Source organism: Microcebus murinus, chromosome 13 (assembly GCF_040939455.1).
Source record: "Microcebus murinus isolate Inina chromosome 13, M.murinus_Inina_mat1.0, whole genome shotgun sequence".
Classification (NCBI taxonomy): Eukaryota; Metazoa; Chordata; class Mammalia; order Primates; family Cheirogaleidae; genus Microcebus; species Microcebus murinus.
Window position 1 is genome coordinate 20,631,916 of NC_134116.1, and position 20,382 is coordinate 20,652,297.

General features: G+C 35.0%; 1 protein-coding gene across 4 annotated transcripts in view; it reads left to right on the plus strand.

Moving 5' to 3' along the window:
• The window catches only part of UGGT2 (UDP-glucose glycoprotein glucosyltransferase 2), a 206,599-nt gene that overhangs the window by 115,800 nt on the left and 70,417 nt on the right, over positions 1 to 20,382 (plus strand). For all 4 annotated transcript variants that reach the window (XR_012922423.1, XM_012769727.2, XM_012769731.3 and 1 more), the window contains 4 exons: positions 4,634 to 4,840; positions 9,101 to 9,232; positions 14,668 to 14,792; positions 15,330 to 15,425. Coding sequence is in view for 3 of the 4 variants with exons in the window: in XM_012769727.2 (XP_012625181.1) it covers positions 4,634 to 4,840; positions 9,101 to 9,232; positions 14,668 to 14,792; positions 15,330 to 15,425 (560 nt within the window). In the remaining variant the exon portion in view is untranslated. The remainder of the gene's footprint in view (positions 1 to 4,633; positions 4,841 to 9,100; positions 9,233 to 14,667; positions 14,793 to 15,329; positions 15,426 to 20,382) is intronic.

Sequence of the window (20,382 nt, forward strand, 5' to 3'; positions counted from 1 at the left end):
ACTTTCTCTTCAATTCCATCCATCTTATTTGGCATCCATATCCCAAATTGCATTTCTGACATTTTGACAGTTTCATTTTTGTTGGGATGCATTGCTGTAGATCCATTATAATCCCCGGGGCATGTCAAACTCTTGGGTTTTTTGTTTTACTTTTTTGGTTTTTTTGTTTTCATGTTGACAGAGTTCTTTTGCTGGTTTCTTCTCATATGAATCCTATTCTCTCAGCTCAGGGCTAATAGATTTACAGAGCACCTGTTCAAGCTCCTTTTCTGGGAACTCTCCTATTTATTGAGAAGAAGGAGGAGTCCCTAGATGTATCTTTTGTGTCCTACTCTGGACGATTAACCTGACAGGGCAGCTGCAGGTGCACTGAGAGCCTGTAGTGCAGCTATTCTGTTTTATCTCATTCCCCTTTAATTGTTACAGTTCAGGGCAGTGCTGGATGATCTTCCTACGGAGTGGTGGGTTGCTTCCCAGACCACTGTTGGAAGCTTGAGTTAGGAGCTGAGAGGGACCCTTTTCATGGAGGAAGGAATTGCAGGGGATCGGTCTGCTGTGTCTTCTCATGGAGATGACAGTGACAGCTAGGCGAGGCTATCTAGGCAGTGGTCATTGGTGTCTGGCTCAAAACCTGTCCGGGTGTGATGGTGGCTCAAGGCTGGTGGGTCCCTGGCAGTGTTGGACCACAGGGAAATTGGTGGTCAGTGGCAGCCTTAGGGGCAGGGCTGCAGAACTGATGGCAGTAGGGATCCTCACAGCTGGTTCTGAGGGCCTGGTGGCAGCATTGGTGTTTTCAGTGGCTGAGCCGCAGGGCCCTGCAGCTGTAGAAGCCTTAGGAGAGGAGTCTCACATATCTTTGTGTTGAGAACATTTCAAATCTCTTATAGATGTTTTGAAATATACCATAAATTATCATTAACTATAGTTATCCTGCTGTGCAGTCAAACACAGAACTTATTTCTTCTATCTAATTATGTGTTTATACCTATTAACCAACCTCTCTTCATCACTCCTCCACCCTTCCCAGCCTCTGATAGGTATCATTCTACTCTCTACCTCCATGAAATCCACTTTTTTAGCTCCTTACATATGAGTGAAAACATCCAATATTTGTCTTTCCATGCCTTATTTTACTTAACATAATGACCTCCAGGTTCATCTACTGACTTCTGAAAAAGACCAAGCTAGTTGTTTTGTAGAAAAATCCCACATTCTGAATTTCACTCATTGTTGCCTTATAGTATTTTTAACCTGTTTTTCTAACCCTAATATTTCCTCTATACTGGAGGTTATGCTAAAGCGTAAACATTTTTTGTCAAGAAGACATGGGTGATTCTATATTCTTCACATAGCATCATATCAAGAAGCACATGAATGTCAGGGTATCTCATTATACATTGAAAGTTTAAAGTAGGGCTGGTTCAAATCTCTAGCAATAAATGTTGTTATAAAATAAAAGAAATTTTAAAGTAGCCAAATATCTACTTTGTAAATGTGCTTTTCCGTTGTTGAAATAGGAATTATCTCTCAGGTAGTGTTTTGGACACTGTGTGAATATCCTGTTTCCCACAACCCTTCACTTAATGTTTTTAGGATCTATTGATGATGCTTACCTGAATCAGTTATTATATTTTTGGTTGCAAAAGAGATTACATTAGCTGGTATTCTTCCAAAAAATAAGAGATTTTTCCTTTATCAACCAATGATGACATAAAATTCTTCCTAAAAATCCAGTGGAAATTCTTTATTCTTTACATCTAGTTACTAATTTTCAGAGAAAGCAGATAATGGACAGTGACAGAAAAGTGTACAATGTGTAGAAAAATTTTTTGTAAAGCACAAATGTAACATTCAAAAAACATTTATAGGCTGGGCTTGGTGGCTCATACCTGGAGTCCCAGCACTCTGGGAGGCCAAAACAGGAGGATCACTTGAGGCCAGGAATTTGAGACCAGCCTGGGCAATGTAACAAGACCCCATCTCTACATAAGTAAAAAAATTAGCTGGGTGTAGTGACACACACCCATCGTCCCAGCTACTCAGGAAGCCGAAGCAGGAGGATTACTCAAGCCCAGGAGTTCAAGGATGCAGTCAGCTACAATCATGCCACTGCACTCCAACTGTGGTAACACAGTGAGTTACCACAGTGAGAATTGTCAAGCTCTTGTTTCAAAAAAAAAAAAAAAAAACTTCTATCAAGGAAGGTCAAGAAAAGGAAAAGATACAGATAGGAACATAAAGTAATGAAACAGAAGACAAACATATAGGAGTTATGGTCCACAGTGCCAGAAGTTGCTTTGACAAGACTAATAGAATTGATAAAACAGCTGGTAAAACTATTCAAGAAAAGTAGAAAGTAGACTCAGTCAAGAGGCAGTGTTACCTTCCTGTGGACATGGCAGAGGTAGAAAGAAGATATTTTTAAGTATCAATGAAATTAAATCTGAAATTTAAGCTTTCCAAAAGAGAAAACTCCAGTCCGATGTGATCATAGTAGTTAATTATACCAGGTATAAGTCTAACGTAAATTTTTTTTCAGAGGATACAAAAGTAAACAATATATCCAAACTTATTTTACAAGGCCTGCATTACTTCAAAACTGAATGCCTAAAAGGGCATTATATAAAAATGGAAAACTATAGGCCAGTCTTACTCATGACCATAGATGCAAAAAATCCTAAATAAGTACAAAATAATAAAAACTATAAAAATCAAAAAGGAAGAATTTAAATTGTCACTTTTCAAATTGTTTACACAGAAAATACATATATATTCACATATAAATTACTAGGATTAATTTTTCAGTTTGACCAAATTGTTCAGTACCAGATCAGTATACAAGAATTAATTATATTTATAAGAGTTGCAACAAACAAATGCAGTTTAAATAAAGATACCATTTATAATAGTTTCAAAAATGTCAAATATGTTTAAGACCTTTATAAAATACAATATTGAGAGAAAATACAGAAGTCCTACTAGAAAGGAGGGATAAACCATAATCATGAATCTAAAGAGTCAATATTGTATATATGTAAATTCTTCTAAAATTAATATATGAACTTGCTTTATTTCAATTCCAATACAAATCTCAGCATTTTTTATGGAAATTGTCAAGCTCATTTGTAAATTGCTAAAATACTCTTAAAGTATAGGAAAAAGGGATAATTGCTCCACTGGGTATCAAGATCTTTTATAAAGCTACACAATTAAAGACAATTTGGTATTAGCACAAGGATAGAAAATAAAGCAATGAAGAAGGATAGAGAATCCAGAAATACAGCCATGCATGTATTAACCTTATGATAAAGCTGACCTTATGGAATAGTAAGGGTGGTCTTTGAAACTTCCTGTTTTTCGTATCATACACAAAAATTGATTCCAGTTAGATTATAGATCTATACCTAAAGAGCAAAACAATAAATATTCTTGAAGATAATACAGAATATTTTTATGACTTCAGAGTAGGGAAAGATTTCTAAAATCTTCTAAAAGGTAAAATAGCAATAAATTGAACTATATTAAAATTCAGAACCAACTACTTTCCACAGAATATTAGATCAATAGAGTACAAAATAAGCCATAGAATAGAAGAAGACATCTGTACACATATAGCCAAAAAATCACTCAAGTCTTAGAGATCAAACTATAAATCAGGAAAAAATTATAATCCAATAAACTACTCGTAAAAGATTGAACAGGCAAAACAGAAAATATGCAAGCAAACATATTAAAGGATATTTAGTATCTTTAGTAATGAGAGAAAAGCATATTAAGATAAAGATATCATTCCAGTGATATATCTTTATGTATGCACTAGAATGATACCAATTTAAAAGTCTGACAATACAACTGTTTCTGAAGCTGTGAGGTAATGGAACTCATATATGGAGTGAAAACTAATTCAAATATTTTGAAAAACTGTTTATTTAGCATCTTCTAAAATTGAAGATGTGCATATCCTGTTTGTAGGGCTCTAAAAAGCTCAAAAGTCCAACAATAGAATGAATAACAAAGGTATATTTATATCATCAAATTCTGTATAGTACCAAAAATAAACTAACTGCAGCTACAGAAAACAATATTGATGAATCTCACAGTATGTTCAGTGGAAAAAGAGCATAAAATAAAGTTTCAACTGGATTAAATGTTTAGCAATGCAAGCTTAGGGAGTAAACAACAAAGAAAAGCAAGAATGTGAGACTGTTACTACTACAAATGACAGGATAGTGGTTGTCTTTAGAAAAGTGGGAAGGTGTAGTAATTGGCAGGGATATGATCGATGACTGGGTTGCTGGCAGTGCCCTATTTCTTAACCTGGGTGATAGTTTTATGGGCTCTACATATTTGTTTTGTGTATTTTTATGTGTTATTTCACATTCTTAAGAGGTTAAATAAAATGTTGCATTACAAAAGAGTCCTTATGCAAAGTTGAGAAGCAATTAGATTAGTAAAATGATTGGTTTTTCAGCTATTTCAGTGGTATACCACATTGAGTACAGTGAACAGAAAGGCTTTGACAGTGAAAGATGGTGCATGGTAAATTGAACAAACATCATGGGAAATAAATATGTTCAACTGTAAAAAGATATATAAGATACTGGTCTTTTTAACCTATAAATGTGTTTTTCAGAGAACAAGTGTTCATAGTCGACTGGGGGTTATTTATAATCCTACATCAAAAATAAATGAAGAGAACACAGCTATTTCTAGAGGAATTTTGGCAGCTTTTCTTACTCAGAAAAACAGTTTTTTGGGAAGCTTGCTAAGGAAACTGGCAAAAGAAGAAACTGCTACAGCTATTTACTCTGGAGATAAAATTAAAACATTCTTTACTGAGGTCAGTAGCGATTTGTTTGAAATAATAAGTATGTGTTACATGTTTCAAATGTATAAGTCCATGTACTTGGAGATATACTCCTGAAAAAACATAAATAAATAATCAACTGGGGATAATAAACATTCCTTTTATAATGGGAAAAGATAAACATTAAATGATATGACTTTGCATAGAGGCATTGAACAAAAATTTATATATTTTCTTAACTGTGTCATGATTCTTGAAATTGATGGCGTTCTAGTTAGGATATGTACTTAATGAAGAATTGGGGGTTAAAGCATTATGTAAATAATTCTAAGGTATATCACTGAAGGGATCCAGTATGGGCGAAATTTCCAAAGATGATTCTCTCGAAGAAAGATTCATTATCCATTCAAAAAATATTTATTGATCATTTACCAGACAATGGTGATAAACTTGTGAAAAAGGCAGATAAATTCCCTCCTGTTTGTGGAGCTTATACTGTAGCACTAAAGGTGGACAAAATACATTGTCTTGGGGAAAAAATAAAGAAATATAAGAGGATATATAGTTTGAGGGATGTCACTTTAGATGGAACAGTCAGGGAAGGCATCTCTAATTTGAGCAGAGCGCTGAATTGAAATGAGAGATCAAGCGATGGGAAAGTCTGAGTGGAGTGTACCAGAGTTCAGGAACACAGCAAATCTAAAGGCCTGTCCCAGAGACAGTCTTACCAGGTCTGATGTATAGACAGAAAATCATTATTACCAGAAGAGAGTGAGTGATGTGGAGAGTATAAAAAATGCAATCAGAGAGATAGGTTCAGATATTACAAGCACTTGTAGGATATGGTAAGGAATTGAAATCTTTTCTGAATATTTTGGAAAGCCATTGAGGAATCTAAAGGAGGTAAATAATCCTAAAAAGGATGACTCTGGTCCAGGCATGGTGGCATGGGCCTGTAATCCCCAGTACTCAGGAGGCTAAGGCGGGAGGATTACTTGAGCCCAGGAGTTTGACATCAACCTGGGCAATACAGTGAGACCCCATCTCACAAAAAATAGAAAGAAGCCTCTGGATGTCAGTGAAGATTTGATAGTTGGTAGACAAGAGTGGAAAAGGGATAAAAAATTAGAATGCTATTGTAGTAATCTAGGCAAGAAATAATGATGTCTTGGACTACATAGTAGTAGAGGTGGTGAAATGGTTGATACATAGTATTTTTTGCAACTACAGTCAGCAGGGTTAGCTGATCAATTGTATGTGACATGTGAAAGTAATCTAGGAGTTTGGCTTGAACAGCTGGAATTAATGATGGTATCTATTTTTGAGATGGGGAAGTCTAAATGAAGAGAAGATTTGGACACATAGGCCATCAAAAGTTAAGTTTTGTACATGTTAAGTTGGAGATGTCAGTTGGACATTCAAGTGGAGATGTTGATTGACTATTGAGCAGTGAGTATAGAGCTCAATGGAGGATTGAGATGTCCTTTTTTTTCTTTTTTGAGAGTCAATATGATAGTCATCAACATTGTATTGTATGTTTAACACACAAGTCTGTTGATCTTAGTAACAGAAATTGTTCATTTTAACCAGGAAAAAAGGTAGGATATATGAGTATAATGCAGGAGAGTGTATTTATTTAGTAGTAACAAGATGAAGTATTTATCTTCTGATTACTTTCGCTTTTGAAAGTCAGGTCATTAGCTAAGTATTAGAGTGGGGATAGATGTCCTTAGAGGTTTGAGGAAAAAGGAGAAAATGTCAACATTTTTCTGTTATTCTGAGTGTGAGAAAGTGAATTAAATACATTAATGAAGGAAGATTTTTGGTCATTGCTGAGGACCCACTTGAGGTTAGAGATCATAAATCTAAAGTAATACCAGCATTGGTTGCTTTTTTCCAACTGTACTCTACTCATTTGATCCAGTTGTGGAGTTAGCAGAGTTGTGTTTAACCAGGGTTAATGTTTTGCAAGGTGAATATGACTGAGGGAAAGCATTCAAGGGCGCTAAATGTGGGGAGGCTTTGGGATATAACTCAGGAGGAAAACTATGCCATGGAAAGGATGCTTGACAATGAATAAGCGGTAGGTTCTGTGGACTAAAAGGTTGAGTAATGATTGATCTGGGGATAGGGGCAGGTCAGTAAGTTATGGTCAGAGAGGGATGATTGAAATGGGGGTTTTGGAGGTAAGGAGGACTAGAACTGCACAGTCCAGCACTGTAGCTGCTGACTACATATGGCATTTTACACTCAATGAAAATTAAATACAAGTCATTTGCCACATTTCAAATGCCATATAACCATCTGTGTCTGTGGCTACCATATTGAACATTGCAGGGTACTGTTCAATACAGTACATTTTCATCATAACGGGAGCTCCCAGGAACTTGTTAAAAATTTAGAATTTAAGGCCCCACCCTGATTCTACTAAAGTAGAATCTGCATTTTAAGAAGGTACCCATATGGTACTTTGGTATACGCATTAAAGATAGAGAAGTACTGAAAGAGAGAAATGTGCCTTAGTATGAAAGTGTAAGGAACCTATTTATGGTTTATTTTCTGTGAATGTTCATGTATTTTTTGACTTTAACCAAGGGTTACTTTCGATATTTCGGTATTTAAATACACTATTACTAAATTAGTCTTCTGAGACTGGTATTATACAATGAATAAAGATAGGATATTTGTATTTTAAACAATGTTTTTTTTTTTTTTATTGAGAACACCATATGGGGGAGTTCAGAATTTAATAAGCATTTTATTTCATTTCTTTAATGTTAAATTTTATTTTATTTTGTTGAGACAGGATCTCACTCTGTTACACAGGCTAGAGTTATAGTGGCATCATCATAGCTCACTGTAGCCTCAAATTCCTAGGCTCAAGCGATCCTCCTGGCTCAGCCTTCTGAGTAGCTAGGACTACAGGCATGTGCCACCACGCCCAGCTAATTATTTTTTGTAGAGACAGAGTCTCACCATGTTGCTCAGGCTGTTCTCGAACTCCTGGCTTCCAGTGATCCTCCTACCTCAGCTTCCCAGGATGCCAGGATTATGGATTGTAAGCCACTGTGCCTGGCCTAAATTTTATTTAAATTGATGTTCCCTAGCATTTTACTAATTCAGTAATCCCCTTGAAATTCTTAAGAACAAATACCAAACTATATCACTTGTAACAAGACTTAATCATATTGTAAATGACTTGGCAAAAGAGAATTATCTTTTTTTTTATTTCAGCATATTATGGGAGTACAAATGTTTAGGTTACATATATTGCTTTTGCCCCACCCAAGTCAGAGTTTTAAGTGTATCAATCCCCTAGATGGTGCACACTGCACCCATTAGCTATGAATATACCCATCCCCTCCTTCCCCCTTGCACCTGCCCGACACCCAACAAATGTTACTACTATGTGTGCACATAAGTGTTGATCAGTTAATACCAACTTGATGGTGAATATATGTAATGCTTGTTTTTCCATTCTTGTGATATTTCACTTTACTAGAATGGGCACCAGCTCTATCCAGGATAAAACAAGGTGCTAGATCACCATTGTTTTTATACCACATTTTATTAATCCACTCATGTACTGATGGCTTTTGGGTTGTTTCCACATCTTTGCAATTGTGAATTGTGCTGCTGTAAACATTCAAGTGCAGATGTCTTTTTTATAGATTGTCTTTTTCCTTTGGGTAGATGCCCAATAATGGGATTGCTGTATCAAATGGTAGTTCTACTTGTAGCTATTTGAGATATCTCCATATTACTTTCCACAGAGGTTGTGCTATTTTACAGTCCCACCAGCAATGTATGAATGTTCCTATCTCTTTGCACCCACCAGCAATGTATGAATGTTCCTATCTCTTTGCATCTACACCAATATTTATTGTTTTGAGACTTTTTGATAAAAGCCATTCTCACTGAAGTTAAGTGATGTCTCATTATGGTTTTGATTTGCATTTCCCTGATGATTAGAGATGTTGAGCATTTTTTCATGTTTGTTGTCCATTAGTCTGTCTTCTTTTGAAAAGTTTCTGTTTATGTCTTCTGCCCACTTTTTAATGGAATCAAACTGAAGGGACACTCCCAAAGGAGAACATCAGCTCTCAGGCAATGGATATCAACCAAATTCAAGAGAATTCTTTTTTAAAAAATGTTCTTTCAGGAGAAAATAATACCTCTTAAAAATCATAATTTAGTATAATTTCAAATTTTATACTAATATTAAAGGAGATTTGTTAAGAAAATTAATATATTCAGTGTCCTCTTATTAATCATTCTTGCCTTGTGCTTTAGGGGATGGATAAGAATACTTTTGAGAAAAAATACAACACCATTGGAGTGAATATTTTCCGAACTCATCAATTGTTCTGTCAAGATGTACTTAAATTGCGTCCTGGGGAAATGGGTATTGTCAGCAATGGGAGAGTAAGTAGAAAAAGTAATTGGTCCGTTTTGTCAGTGACACTGTAATGCCATGTTTTCAGACTTTTCCTACCATACATAATTCTGGTTATTTTAAATACATGATTATATCATGGTTCTTTCCCTTAATAAATCACAAACTTTTTTGATTAGTCTTTATAGACACAAAATAGTAGATGATATCTGTGTATTTATATTTTTAGTATGATAGTCTGATTTTATTTCTTATAAATTATTTAGGTAAAAAATTGAATCTGATGCTTAGATTTTTTTTTTTTTTTTTGAGACAGAGTTTCGCTTTGTTGTCCAGGCTAGAGTGAGTGCTGTGGCGTCAGCCTAGCTCACAGCAACCTCAAACTCCTGGGCTCGAGCTATCCTTCTGCCTCAGCCTCCCAAGTAGCTGGGACTACAGGCATGCGCCACCATGCCCGGCTAATTTTTTTTTTTTATATATACATATCAGTTGGCCAATTAATTTCTTTCTATTTATAGTAGAGACGGGGTCTCGCTCTTGCTCAGGCTGGTTTTGAACTCCTGACCTTGAGCAATCCGCCCGCCTCGGCCTCCCAGAGAGCTAGGATTACAGGCGTGAGCCACCGCGCCCGGCTGATGCTTAGCTTTATTAAGAAATCAACTAATGCAGTAAGTTTGACATTTCTCTGGCTTGAATTATCAAGTTAAATATTCCTGCATCATCTTCAGAGTTCTGCTATTAATGTTTTCTTTGTTTTCCCTATTTTTATGAACTCTGTCCACCTGCATGTTAAATTTGGGTTCATCTTTGTGCAGTGCTGTTTTACAAATCTGTGACTACAGCTGTCATTTATTATTATAAAAAGTATTAGTGAATTTGATAGCGAGCTAGGTAGAAGCTCAGAAATGACATTGCCTTTTTTCTGTGACAGATGCTTTGGGAGGAAATACAGCTTTTAAAAACAGTTTTAAAATATATGGCTATCTTTGGCTATGTCAGGCATTTTAAGGGATAAAGAGGAAAAAATGGCACCTGCTTTATCTAGCACCTTACCTTCCCTACATTAGGAAAAGGCTACCCTATGTTTTCCTTATCATTGTTTAATATATTCACATAGTGTTATTAGTATTAATGATAAATACTTGATATAGTTAAGTTCAATTTAGTTCTCACAAACATAAAACTATTTTTATATCTCAAAGCAAAACTGTTTTGTCCTCATTTTTCTTCAAGTTGGTCAAAAAATAAGATATTAATTAGATACCTACTGTGAACCAAACATTCTTCTAGCTTCTAAAGGTACATCAGTGAACAAACTTGTTTTCATAGGGCTAACATTTTGATGGACGGAGACAGACAACAAACAGTATCCATACTGTTAAGGTGCCTTAAGTCTGTTTGTGCTGCTGTAACAATATACCACATCTGGTATAATTTATAAAGAATAGAAATTTATCTTTTACATTCTGGGGCTGGGAAGTCCAAGGTCAGGTTGCTAGCACTGGTATCTCGTAAGGGCTGCTCTCTGCTTCTAAGACGACCCTTTGTTGCTGTGTCCTCACATGGTGGAAGGTGGAAGAGCAACAGAGCACTCCCTTCAATCTTGAGCTCTTTTATTATAAAGGGGGCTGATCCCATTCATGAGAGCAGACTAGGTAATTTACAAAGAACAGAAATTTGTTCTCTCACAGTTCTGTAGGCTGGAAGGTCCAAGATTAAGCTGCTGACATCTAATGTGGGCTTTCTTGCTGCATCCTCACATGGAAGAAGGCAAAAGTGTAAAAAGGGGATGAATGCTGTGTCCCCACATGGCAGAAGAGAGCAAACCGACTTCTGCAAAGCCCTTTTTATGGTGGTATTAATCCATTCATAAGGGCTTTGCCCTCAGGACCTAAATACCTCCCATTAGGCCCCATCTCCAAACACTGTTGCACTGGAAATTAAGTTTCAACATATATTTTAGAGGAGACAAAAACATTCAAACCGTAACACATTCAGACTGTAGCAGTGTCATTTCTACAGAGAACCCAAGGAGATGAAGGAACAAGGTTAGAAGCAGAGAGCAGCCCTTACCGTGTCAAATATCTGGAACAGGGACATTCTAGGCACAGGGTACAGTAAATAAAAAAGGTTGTGAGGCAAGATCTTGTCTGTGAATCCTGTCTGCTATTCTAAGAATAGCAGGTGGGAGGACAGCAGACAGAAGAGAAGCTCAGAGAAGTGGCCAAACTATATAGGGCTTTTTTTTTTTTTTTATAGACAGAGTCTCACTCTGTTGCTTGGGTTAGAGTGCCATGGTGTCAGCCTAGCTTACAGCAACCTGAAACTCCTGGGCTCAAGCAGTCCTTCTGCTTCAGCCTCCCAAGTAGCTAGGACTACAGGCATGCACCACCATGCCTGGCTAATTTTTTCTATATTTTTTTAGTTGTCTAGCTAATTTCTTTCTATTTTTAGTAGAGACAAGGAGTCTTGCTCTTGCTCAGGCTGCTCTCGTACTCCTGTGCTCAAACGATCCACCCACCTCAGCCTCCCAGAGTGCTAGGATTACAAGTGTGAGCCACTGCACCCGTCCTATATAGGGTTTTATAGGCAGTTTGAAGACTCCTGTTTTACTCTGTGTAAGTTGGGAAGCTCATAGTTTTGGGGTAGGAGATTGACATCATTTGGCTTATGTTTTATTTGAATCACTAGTGGCTATTATATTGTGAATACACTTAAGGGAGCCAGTTAGGACGCATTGCAGTAGTCCAAGTGAGAGATTGATGGTGGCTTGGACCAAAATGGTTCTAGTGGAAGTAGTGAAAGTAGATGTAGGATATATATTTGCAGAAAGAGTGAACAGGAATTGCTGATAGAGTTAGCATGAGATGTCAGAGAACTAAGTAACTGGCAAAATGGACTTGCTGTGGATCAAGGTGAGGAAGATTACAAGATGGGTGGTGTAGTTCAGGGAGAGTATAAGGGGAAATATAGAAAATTCAGTACTGGACCTCCAAATAGACTTGTTGAGCAGGCAGTTGAATATGAGTTGAATTCAGGAGAAAGATTGGGACTAGAGATAAATATTAAGTCAAATTATGTTGACATTCTATGTTGACAAATGGAAAAATGTAATTTGATTATACTTTTATTTGTAAAACTATGGTTTGATTAGAAAAGTATAATATATTGGAAAATAAGTACTATGGTTTGTGAACTATAATGCAATACTTAGTTTATTACTTTGTCTCAAAGTAATTCTGAATCAGATAGTTTAATGCTTGCAATAAGTATGACATTTCAGCATACATCTTCATTCTGAACCTCTGCTAATGTTTACATTAGAATTAGAACATAATCAAAGTTAAAATTATTTATAAATGATCAACAACTAGGGTACAATGATCTCATAATTTCTTAAAACACTGAAAAATTAAAATTCATATATTTTTAATAATGCCATTGTCATAATATTATTTTTATCATACATGAAAGACATGGGGTAGCAGGGAGTAGGAAAAAACTAAGATCTTTTTTTTCTTCTGTAGCCAGACAAATGTTGATTCTAGTTCCAGTTGTGCCATTAATTATATAACCTCTTTGAGACTTGGTTTCTTTACTTGGACAATGAGAAGGATAATAATCTGTTTCACAGGGTTGTCAGAAAGAAAGATTAAATATTCTTTTATATGTAAAGCACATGGAAGGACCCCAGACACAGAGTAAATTTTCAGTAAATATTAACTGCTATTTTCCTCTTAAAATACTTGAAGAGTATCATGGAAAACAGTGGGTACATTGGTAGAATTAATTTGTGTTACACTAGATAAAAGTCAGTATAGAATCAAAGCCAGTTGGTCAAACTTGCATGAGTGGGGAGAGACTTTTAGCTCAGTATGGATGAACATCTAGCCTGGTTTTCTAAAATTTTAATGAGCTGTTAAAGAAAGTAAAGCATTTTTGTTACAACAGTTATTCTGTATAACTGGAAAATCACATTTCTAAAATGTTGTAAAAAAGATTTAAGCACCAGATAAATTTTATTACACTATTACATGATTTTCAAGTTTAATGTTGTTTTTCCCAACTTGGACATTATGTGATTTTTATACTATTTAAGTTACTTCATTCCACAAATATTATATTCAACTTTAAATAGAAGACCTAAGACACTGAAGCATCATGTTTCTCCCAGCTATTTGATACTGTATTTAACATGGGCAAAATAGAGCCAGTTTTCTGGTGAATTTAATCAATAAAGATAGCCAATCTTGTTAATCTCTTAAATAATTTAAGACTTTATTTTGTTATACTACATTATGAACAAAACTGCCCATGTCACTAGAGGTAGTATAGATAAAATTCAACTCTTCTAAGCTTGCCTATTCATACTCCATAAAAATGTAACATTGAATATGCTTTCAAGCTTACCTTAAAACTTACATCAAATCTTAAGGCAGTGAAATGTTTACATGAGTACTTTTAGCATTATAGTGCTCATTTTTTGTGTTTTTAAGAGCCCATGTTTTATATTTAGGGTGAAATGTGATATTTGTTTAGTAGAGATACCAACATTCCAGCTAATGTCACCTTTGATATGAGCAAATGATAGATTCAAGAATTACACTTCAGTCATTTTTTAAAAATGTTAATTGCAGACGCAGATGAAGGGGAAGTAAGAAAATCTGGCTGAAGCCATTATATTCTAGTCTTTTTACCATGAAAACAATATTCTGGTTGACATATTTTCTAATTGTATGTCATTAAATATAATGTTTTGTACATAAGACTATGTCAGTCTGCATCAGAGCTTTGTGTACATTATAGTGAGTGCACGTATTAGCTTCCTTAGAAGGCGCAATGGTAGGATTGATGGTAGTTGTGATAGGATAGCCATCCTGAGAAATTAGATATGTGGCAATTTGACAACTTCTCACTCTCTAGTTACTGGTGACCTTGCTATACTTCAAACCATTTATATAATTAAAAGTTATATAGTTAAAAGAAGATTGGTATTATAATAATTATATGATTTATCTCTTGGTTTTTGCTAATTTACGGTTGGCTTATGTATTAATTCATATATGCATGGTGTAGACTATAATATAGATGAATATGAAAGAAAATTGAAATTAAAAGTCTTATGAATATGAACAGTTGCTTTCATAATTTGGAATGAAAAGACATAGGTATTTGAAAGCATCATGATTTATGCTTCAAAATAAAACTTTCTAGTGGAAATAATTAGCTACTTTTTGATTTTGTCACTTTGATTTTGGTGTTTATAAAAATGTTATTTGTAATATCAAAATGAGAAAATATTTTTTCTTTGTTTCCTAGTGAATTTAGTAAATGGGATTAATAGCTACCATATTTTTAATCTCTCATCAGTTTTGCTTAACAAAGAAATATCTATTTGATGAGGAAATGTTTTTCCTAAATTGATATCTTCTAGAAGATATACAATAACTGTTTTTATTTTAAGTTCTTAGGACCTTTAGATAAAGATTTCTATGCAGAAGATTTTTACTTGTTGGAAAAAATAACATTTAGTAATTCACTAGAGAAAATTAAAGGCATTGTTGAAAATATGGATATCAACTCAAAGAAGTAAGTATTTAAAATCATTAGAGCAATTCATTTTTGGGTTTGGTATTTTGAGTCTGATGTTTTCTTTTTAAGATTATAAAATGTTTCAAATATGTGGACAGGTAAAGATATAATAAATGACATATAAAGAATATAAAGAAATAATAAAAGATATCCATTTACTCACCACCACCGAAGTGTAGATGTTAATGTTTTCTTTGCCTTGGATCTCTCTCTTTGTTTCTTCCCACCCACCCAATTCTTCTCTTTCCCCAAGAGGTAACTGTTTTCCAAAAGGTTATCTAAAGATTGTGTGCATGGTTCCTATATTTGTGTTTATACTTTTGCTTCATATGTAAATATCCATTGTCAGTGTTTATTGTGTTGAATGTTTTGACTTTTTTTGAGAAATACTGTTATATTGTAGATCACCTTTTGCAGTCTGCTTCTGTTGGCGCTTTAACCATGTTCATGTATACAGAGTCTTTCTCAAGGCATTAACTGTAACATGAAGTATGAAACTTTCCAAAAAACTCATTGTTTATTTTGTTTACCCAGCATGAGTGACCTCGTTATGAAAGTTGATGCCCTGGTTTCCTCTTTGCCTAAGCGGGCATCACGGTATGATGTCACGTTTCTGAAAGAGAATCACAGGTAAGAATGTAATAGTCTCTCTTTCTGTTTTTTCTTTCAATGTATGCTATAATCATTGTTTTTCCATTTGTTTTAATAATGTAGTAGATTTTGAAGTAGAATTAAAAGTTGAGATAATAAATATATTTGACAGTGTTAAAAAAATAAATTCTAGTTATCTATTCTAGTAAACATGGGATGATATATGTATAATATTTTAAATGACTTATACCTAGTATAATTTGTCTTTTTTTTATGCTCAAGATCATTTGTGGCCGGGCATGGTGGCTCACGCCTGTAATCCTAGCACTCTGGGAGGCGGAGGCGGGCAGAGTGCTCGAGGTCAGGAGTTCGAAACCAGCCTGAGCAAGAGCGAGACCCACGTCTTTACTATAAATAGAAATAAATTAATTGGCCAACTAATATATATAGAAAAAATTAGCCGGGCATGGTGGCGCATGCCTGTAGTCCCAGCTACTCGGGAGGCTGAGGCAGCAGGATTGCCTGAGCACAGGAGTTTGAGGTTGCTGTGAGCTAGGCTGATGCCATGGCACTCACTCTAGCCTGGGCAACAAAGCGAGACTCTGTCTCAAAAAAAAAAAGAGCATTTGTAATTTTTGCAGTATGTCAAGATAATCATTATAAATGCTATCTTTATTTTTTCAATGTATGTAAGACTCAGTTACTATAAATTACTCAGTTCCTATTAATTCAATATAGGGTTACCTGTATACTAAATTGTCTGCACGTATCTTAGGAAATTTCAAATTGATAGTATTTTACAACAGCATGCCCTACATTGTGTTCTATGGAACTCTGCCCTGGGATGTTGACAGATATAATCTGAGGAATAAATTGTTTTCTGATTGAGTAAATTTCAGTGGCACTGGATCTTCCTCTTTTAGAGATTATCAGTGTGTATCAACACACTAACCATTCTGAAAATTTATGCCATTAAAAGAAGGCAAAGGAAAACAAATTTCATTTTTAGTTAATCCAATAATCAGGTAACTTATCTATGAAACACTTTTTTTTCACAAATTTATTATCTGACAAAAATTAGTTTTTGGAAGATAGCTACCAGAGAAATAACTGTTTTAGAATAATAAATTAGTTTTTAATTTCTCTATATAACAGCTCCTGTAAGATAATTGAAATGCATCAAGCTCCATCTCACATGCTTCCAGTTATCTGTGTCTTTGGAAGATAACCTGTTTTTTGTTTTGTTTTTAATTAAGGACCACTTAGAATTAAAAAAAATCAATCAGACACTATGTAAACTATAGACATGTTTTATTATATGATCTTATTCTAATTACCACTCTTAAAAAACTAAATTGATATAAATTACCACAGGCTTAAAATACTAACATATTCTTATAGGGTTTTTGATGTTATGGTAGGTACAATCTTATGTTGCTTATGTTTACTATTTGAAGATAGCACATGCTTCAGCTGTAGAATAGTCTGTCTTTTAGTTATCTTCACACATGTACAGTATTATCCTTAGAGAAAATTACTTTCTAGAGAGAAATTATCTAACACTGTTGAGAATGAAGTTTTCATTCATTTTTTTCAGATAACTGAGATTCAATACTTATAATCACATTTAATGAAATTCCTTTTACGAATTTCTTAGATTTTTTAAAAATACCAGATGGTAAAGTAATTTAACACAAATTATTCAAAACTATCATTGTAAACATTAATTACTATACTGTTCCATTAAATTATATTTAGAAATTTTGACATTTGGAACTATTTACTACCATATTAAGTTTCTGAAGCATTTGATCTTTAATAGTTTATTATTGTGGTTTCCATCCACTTCCTTTCTCTAGCTTTGCCATCCATCAATGTGTCCTCCTACTTTTAGCCTGCTGCCTTATTTTATACAGAGAAAAGGGTATGATATGACTTTGTGACAGTAGTTTTCAATTCTCCTAATATTTTTTTTTTTTTTTTTTTGAGACAGAGTCTCACTTTGTTGTCCAGGCTAGAGTGAGTGCCGTGGCGTCAGCCTAGCTCACAGCAACCTCAAACTCCTGGGCTCAAGCGATCCTCCTGCCTCAGCCTCCCGAGTAGCTGGGACTACAGGCATGCGCCACCATGCCCGGCTAATTTTTTATATATATATCAGTTGGCCAATTAATTTCTTTCTATTTATAGTAGAGACGGGGTCTCGCTCTTGCTCAGGCTGGTTTTGAACTCCTGACCTTGAGCAATCCGCCCGCCTCGGCCTCCCAAGAGCTAGGATTACAGGCGTGAGCCACAGCGCCCGGCCTCTCCTAATATTTTTATTTCTGGACATTATATGGGACATTTATTTCTGGGACAAATAAAGGTATATGAAGTACGTAGCTTTTTATGTGTTTGGGTGCATCTGTGTTTATACAATAATGTGTACTCATCTAGTGAGTCATACAAAGTCAGTAAATTGCCATTTTTGTGTTTATATAATTTAAGCATTCTTCTATTTTCTATATGTTTACATATATTGCTGTGATATGTTTATCGAGATTGGCTTCGGTTGTGTGGCATGAGCTTTCTTTTCAAGAAAACCTGGCATTTCAATCCCAGTCTACCACTTAAGTCTGACCTCTCTTAGCCTCAGTTTCTTAGCCTATATTTCTGTAAAATACAGATGATGTTCCCTTCCCTTTAGAGGTTTTATGAGCTTCAGGCATACTGCCTTATATAAGGTAGATATTTAATACACAATAGCTGTTATTTGTATTTGTTACACAACTAATGAGGTACCTGTCATAATTTGGAAATAAAAGAAATAAGATTGAACCTGAAAGTTAAACCACAAAATCAACACACATGAATCAAGAAAGAGATGTGAACAGCTGTATGAAATGGAGGATACAGGTCAGTAAGACTTAATGATAACCTGGTGGAAGATATTAATTTATTAAAGAAACAGTGACTTTGTTGGATTGTTACTTGTGTGGGAAGCAGAGGAAAAATAGAAACCCATTAGCAATGCTGGACTATATAATCAGTATTCAGTCAGAGCAGTAGAACCACTATTTATACATGTGCACATATGCATGTGTGTGTACACATGCATGTACCTATATGTATTTGTATGTATAGGGGTTCATAGAGAAGAGTTTGTAAAGGGTTCATTTATAGGACTTGACTTTACACAGATATAGGAGCAGGTTAAGTAGTCTCTGTCCGGCTGCTGACTTCTGATATGGAACTTAAAGTTCACAGGGCAGGCAATTAAAAAGGCCAAATGGCTACAAAGAGGAGGGATTAAGAGCAAGTGAAACCCCACAGGGATTGACTGATGCCTTTGTCAGCCCTGTTGCCTCTGACCATGGCTATACAGTGGGTATCCTGCAGAAGATGGGAGTCCTCTGTTACAACACTAAACATACATGCATGACCAGTAGTCAGAGGACTGGAGGGCGGGTCCAGGGAAAGTTGAACAGCTGTAGGCCTGGCTGCTACCTCCAGCCAACAAGGTAAATCAGCCAATCATTAACTAGTATTGTAAGTTGCAAAATGGCTGCTGCTGCCTTTCTGCCCTCAGAATCTCTTGAGAATCTCTCTCATGCTCCCCCACCCCAAACCAGAAACATTTTGGAAAATGTAATTCGGCCTAGCCAAGTTGACACATTATTAAGCCACTGCATGGACCATGGGTCTGAGGATTTCCTCTGCCAGGCACAAGTAGTAAGATAAAAATAAAGGGCAGTTTAACCATTATCATGAGCCTGATTCTTTAGTGGTTTCTAAGCCCATATCTCTGTTAAAGTGCCTTGTTAATTGTAAAAGTAGCTATACTGCTTTTCTTTGTACTACTACTAAAGATTCTCTGAGCTAATTCAAGTATCTTACAATTATTACTTTTAGTAATTTTCTCTAGAAATACCATTTTTAATCTATTGAAGAGCTTGCTTCTGATTTTCCTATCAAAAGAAAATTATTAGTTCAGTTTTATATGTAAATTTGTACATAAAGTCACACACTGTTACTTAATTTTAGAAAATGTTGGTAAACCTTTGGAAATTGATATTAGGATAATACAATATGCCACAAAGAAAAGCAAATACTTCAAGTCCCTTCTCATTTGAATTTATGCATTATCAATATTATTTATATAGTTATGTCTGTATATTTCATGAGCATGTGTATACTTTTATAACTACAAAACTATGTAATCATTTATAGCTTTTTAGTTATTTATATTCTATATGTATTTAAACACAGCATTATATCTTTGCCATTCTGCTTCTATATCTGTAGGGAGTCATTTTGTGATACTAAAGAAACTTGTTAAAACAATTATTATAACTTTATTATTACTGTATTAATATATTCCTGTTGTCTCCTTCTAAAATTTAAATTATAAGATATTTAAATTTGACAAGGTAACAAATTAGAAGATTTGCAAAAGGGTGGGGGTAAGTGGAAATCAGGAATAAAATGAACAATGAGAAAACACAATTACATGTTTTTCTTATCTCTGAAGGATCTCTGTTGACTATCTGAATTAGCCTATTCCCTTCCCTCCAGACTGTGTGAATTTGATATGCTTCTAACATCTTTGCCAAAGGCGAAAGGCAATCCTAACCAGTCACTCCATTATCCCAGGAACTTACAATGACAAATGCAAGTTGCATGAGAATGTATGATACTAAACATCTTGAAGGAGGCTTGTAGACTGCTGCAATAATACTCTTCCTGCCTGCCATGAACATGCCATGAATTTTGCTAGCCCTCATTTTTCCAGTTTATGTAATTCCGAAAGTTCATGAGACGAAAACAAACTAGTTGTTTAGGTAAAAATCACTATTCTTAGAAGGAGGAGGACAAAGAAATTTCTCCCAGGAGTCTTCATGAAGAGGATACTATATAACGAACCGTGTATTCAACAACATCCTTAAAGTAGATGACTTTACCTGTTTTATAGATTGATAGCATCATAGCAGAATTCATTTCAGAGCTTTCTGTTGCTGTT